Raw genomic sequence first — 4,714 nt, forward strand, 5'->3', positions numbered from 1 at the left:
TTTTTGTTGTTATTTGGTAATTAGTGTTCAATCATAGTTTAATTAGGTTTAAAAGATTCGTCTCGTGAATTTCGTCTAAACTATATAATTAGTTTTATTTTTTATTTATATTTAATACTTCAGGGATGCGTCCAAAGATTCGATGTGACGAAGAATGTTGAAAAATTTTACAAAATTTTGGAAAAAACAGGCACTGCGGTAACGCTACGGCTCGGCCAAACAAGGCAATAAAAGCAAAGCAAGCTTAGTTAGGTAAAGGGGTAGAAAAGAAAGGCAAAGCCAGCTAGAGAAGAAAAAAAATCTACTACTACTAGTACTGCCCTAATCCCCTTTGGAGTTCGTGTTATATCTCGAGCCCCCACCCTGCCGCTCGCTCCCCTCCGCTTGATTCCAGTGGCCCTGCTTCCCTCGTCGTCGTCCCTCTCTCGAGAGTCGAGAGCAGCACCGGCACTTCGGACAGGGTAAGAAGCGGCATCACGAATCTGCTTCAATTCCCTCTCCTGCTCTGAGATCTCTCGCCTTTTCTTCCTGGGATTTGAGCTCTTTCTCGCGCTTTCCCTTGGCTTCGCTTTTATCGGGATGGAAACCTACGCATCGTGAACTCCTTTCTTTATTAGTGATGACGGTAGCAGCGCTTTTGCCGGAGCTCCAGTGGGTTCGCATGGTATTTGTATTTCAGCAGCTGCGTGGTTGCGTTGAATCGAGTAGGAAAGGAGCAGGAGGAATCGCCCCCATCACCAGTCTGTTCAAGAAGCTTGTGGAGGTGGTGTGCAGTTCCGGTTAGTCTGTCTCGGCGCACTGTAGTGAGCATCTGCCGACAGTTTCGCTTCACCTACTTCTCGGATTTCGACTATGCAGCTGCCCCTCCCACCGGCGCTGAATTCCGTAGAAGAAGATTTGCGTCATATTATTATATGGGTTTCGTCTGATTTGTTGCTTCCCCTTTGCCGTGGACGCAGAGTTGAAGGCTTGGAGGAGTAAAGGTGTGGTCTCGTCATGGAGCAGCCGCAGCAGCAGAAGGGAGGAGCGGTTTCCGCGCCGGCGTCTGCGACGGCGGCGGCCGCCAACGGGACCGGGGGCGCGGAGCTGATCGGCTACGTCGACGTGCACGTGCGGAGCGCGCGGGACATCCAGAACATCTGCATCTACCACAAGCAGGACGTGTACGCGCGGCTCTCGCTGCCGGGGGACGGCGCGCCGGCGGCGTCCACGCAGGTGGTCAACGGCGGGGGCCGCAACCCGGTGTTCGACCAGTCGCTGCGCCTCGGCGTGCGCGCGGGGGACGTGGACGCCGCGCTCCGCTGCGAGGTGTGGATGCTCAGCCGGGTCAAGAACTACCTGCAGGACCAGCTGCTGGGCTTCGCGCTCGTGCCGCTCCCGGAGGTCGTCGCCGCCGACGGCGGCACGCTCGCCCGCGAGTTCCCGCTCACCACCAGCGACCTCTTCCAGACCCCGTCGGGGTTCCTGCAGCTCGAGCTCTCGTACATCGGGGTCGTGCCGGAGGTCGTGCCCATCTCGCCCACGCCCAAGCCGGCGCTGGCCGACCCGGAGAACAACGCCGCCGACGGCGTCGGGAACGGGAAGGAGTACGAGAAGATCGAGTTCCCGGACCTGAATCTCGTGGAGGAGAACCAGATCATGGTCTCCGAGTACACCAGGCTGCCGTGCGCGGCCGTGGAAACGCAGAGCTCCGACAGCCTCCTCACCTCAGAGCACGGGGACGGCTCCACGACCATGAGCCACGACGCCGGCGTGCGCCTCGTGGAGAGCTTCTCCACGGACAACAGCACCGCCGACTCGGTGGGCGCCTTCTGGAGCGACACGCCGGTCAGCAGCGTGTCCACCACGGAGTCCCCCGCCGCCGCGGCGTTCCCGGCCACCCCTCAGTCAAACTCCAGCTTGGAGCCGTCCGGGAACGCCCACTCGTCGGCTGACCGCAAGGAGAAGGCGGCGTCGGAGACCGCCGACGCGGAGGTCGACTCGTCCCGCACCGTCCAGGAGGTCCCGGCGGCGAACTCGCCCGGCGCCGCGTCGGAGGCCGCCGTGGACAAGCCGGTGATCAGCGTCAACGTCGAGCAGGAGGTGAAGGTGGACGGGAACCAGATCATGGACATGTACATGAAGAGCATGCAGCAATTCACGGATTCCCTGGCCAAAATGAAGCTCCCTGCCTTGGACATAGACAACGGTAGCAGCGGGAAGAGCAGTCCCGCAGCAGCCACACCCGACGCAGACTCCACTGGTGCCGACTCGAGCGCGGTGAAGAAGCCGGCCGCCGCAGGGCAGCAGGAGAAGCCGTCTCCTAAGGTGTTCTATGGCAGCCGGGCGTTCTTCTGATCTCCGATCCGCTGGTTCACCGGAAGCACATCGCTCCAGCCGCCGAGTAACGAAGCAAAGAGACGGCATTTGCAGTCGCCTCAGCTGAATACTTTACTAGCGCAGAGGAATAACACCTTCTCATGCTCTTGTTCTAGGTTTGTCAGATCGGGAATTTAGTTGCTCCGTCTTAATGTATCGGTCAGTACTTATGAAAAATGGTTTGGTTTCTCTGTTTTAGTAACGATATTTAGCTCCTTGGTGTTCTGTTAACGAGCTAACCATATCCATATTCTCAGAATTCGTCGGTGATCACTCTCTTTATTTACCTACCATCCCGTACGGAGTACGGTGCCCGGTGGAAGAACCGCCGGAACCGGACTTCCGGTTGGTTGCCACTCTGCAAAATGACAATACAATGGGACACGCAACGTTCGACATCAAGAGACGTCCGGACGCAGCTCCCGCCCTGTAAAGTTATTTCGGTCCCACTCAATCAGATAAAGAGGGTGTTTAGTTGGGTGAATTTTAGGTTTGGGGTTACTGTAGCACTTTCGTTTTTATTTGACAATTAGTGTTCAATCATGGTTTAATTAGGCTCAAAACGTTCGTCTCACGATTTCTAACCAAACTGTGCAATTAGTTTTTTTTTCGCCCACATTTAATGCTCCATGCATGTATCGCAAGATTCGATGTGACACTATAGCACTTTTTTGGAATTTGACCCGACAACTAAACATGGGCAAAGTTATTTGGTTTCACCCTTACCAGAGGGGATAGCCCATGCCCTCGCCTGTGCCTCTGCCACCGTCCCCCTCCGCTTCTTGCGCTCGTCGCCGCACCTCGTTTCATCCCTCGGCTTCCCACGAGCATGCTCGATAGCAGGTGAGCCCCGTTAAAAACACCAGATCTATTTTTATAATATCTAGATAAAACACTTGTAATATATATTTAAAACAACTAAAACACTTACAACATATATCCACCAGAAAAACACGTGTGTAGTCATTGCAAAATATATGCAACATCTAGATAAAACATTTGAAACATACGTTTGAAGCAACTGAAAATACTTAACATACGCTTGCAACCATGCATATATATACAACATATAGATCTGCTTTTGCAACATCCAGATCAAACACTTGCAACATACGTCTGAAACAGATGAAACAGCCGGAACATACACTTAAAACATACGTGTATAGCCTCGATCTATTTTTGCAACACCGATATAAAATAGTTGCAACATACCTCTGAAACGCTTGAAACATATGTTTGCAACACGCGCTTTTAGCATAATATCTCCTTGTTTGGAAATAGAGGCTCGTCGGCGCGTGTAGTTTACCGGTGTAGAGCTCGTCGGTGGCACGGAGCTCACCGCTCCGGTGGAAAGGCCGCAGCAAGTCCGGTGGAGAAGGCCGCGGCGGGTCCTTGCATTCTAGAAGCCCGAAGCAAGTGAGAGGCATGGTGAAGAGAGTGTCGGTGCAGAAAGTGACCAACACGTAAATATTTGTAGTTTTGCCGTATGTTGTGATCGGATGTGGCCTAGAACTTAATGACATAGGGCTTATACTGGTTCAGGCAACGTGCCCTACGTCCAGTTTGAGTCGGTTGGTGACTTTATTCCTGAGCCCAGGTGCTCGAAGTTTGCTGTGGGGTTACAAACGAGAGGGAGAAAGATGGGGGTGCAAGAGACCTGGTCGGACTCTGGACCGAAAGGCCGAGAGAGACAGGAGCTCCTACGTGCGCTAAGTATTTGAGCGTGTGCTCTTGTTGGAGTTGTCGTCTGTGTATCTGTGAGATTGATCCCCCCATTGGTAGAGAGCGCATCCCCTTTTATAGATGAAGTGGATGACCTTATAAGTGAGAGAGGGAGAGTTTACGTATGCTATTAAGTTTTGTTGCCCACGCCGTTGGGTACAATGATGATTGTAGACGTCCACAACACTGTTAATGTTAGATGCATGTGGGAGGTTTCGTCGTCTTCTTCTGATATGGCAGATGTTGGTGTCTACCATACTGTTGATGCCTAGAGACATGCGGGGGGTTTTACCGTGTTCGCCTGGTATGGGAGTTGAGGGTGCCCACAACACTGTAGGGCAAACGTCGACGCTCACAACACTGTTGGGGCTCTAACATGCCTGGAGAGTGGCAGGGTACCCTTCTGACATGCCCTGTCGGTACTATGCTGCAGGTGTACAGGGTACGGTCCTTGGTATTGCGGTTGACTTGAACGCCCTGCCTTTCTTGCTCCGCTTGCTTTCTGGGTCCTCACCGAGTGGGCATCCTCGATCGGTTGGTCCTAGTTGGTTCTGATTACATCAGTCAGAGAAAATCAGTAAGCGTCGGCCAAGCCTTCCGATCGGAGAGGCAGGTCGGAGACGGAGGCGGACTG

The 4,714-nt window shown here is 53.3% G+C and overlaps 1 protein-coding gene across 3 annotated transcripts; it reads left to right on the top strand.

Moving 5' to 3' along the window:
- The first annotated feature begins 273 nt into the window (after positions 1–273).
- On the top strand, positions 274–2,560 carry LOC136547032 (hyphally regulated cell wall protein 3-like). Of its 3 annotated transcripts, none has more exons than XM_066538998.1 (2): positions 274–461; positions 960–2,560. In XM_066538998.1, exon 2 carries the CDS (start codon positions 997–999, stop codon positions 2,335–2,337), a length of 1,341 nt encoding a protein of 446 aa, XP_066395095.1. In that variant the 5' UTR covers positions 274–461; positions 960–996; the 3' UTR covers positions 2,338–2,560. The 3 variants fall into 3 exon arrangements, with proteins under 3 accessions (XP_066395095.1, XP_066395096.1, XP_066395097.1); XM_066538999.1 differs by lacking the exon at positions 274–461 and adding an exon at positions 478–803; XM_066539000.1 differs by lacking the exon at positions 274–461 and adding an exon at positions 478–779.
- The last annotated feature ends 2,154 nt before the right edge of the window (positions 2,561–4,714 follow it).

This window comes from Miscanthus floridulus, chromosome 3, assembly GCF_019320115.1.
Source record: "Miscanthus floridulus cultivar M001 chromosome 3, ASM1932011v1, whole genome shotgun sequence".
NCBI classification, from domain to species: Eukaryota; Viridiplantae; Streptophyta; class Magnoliopsida; order Poales; family Poaceae; genus Miscanthus; species Miscanthus floridulus.

Coding starts and splice junctions, on each gene's coding strand:
- LOC136547032 (XM_066538998.1), top strand. CDS start 997: ATGGAGCAGCCGCAGCAGCAGAAGGGAGGAGCGGTTTCCGCGCCGGCG.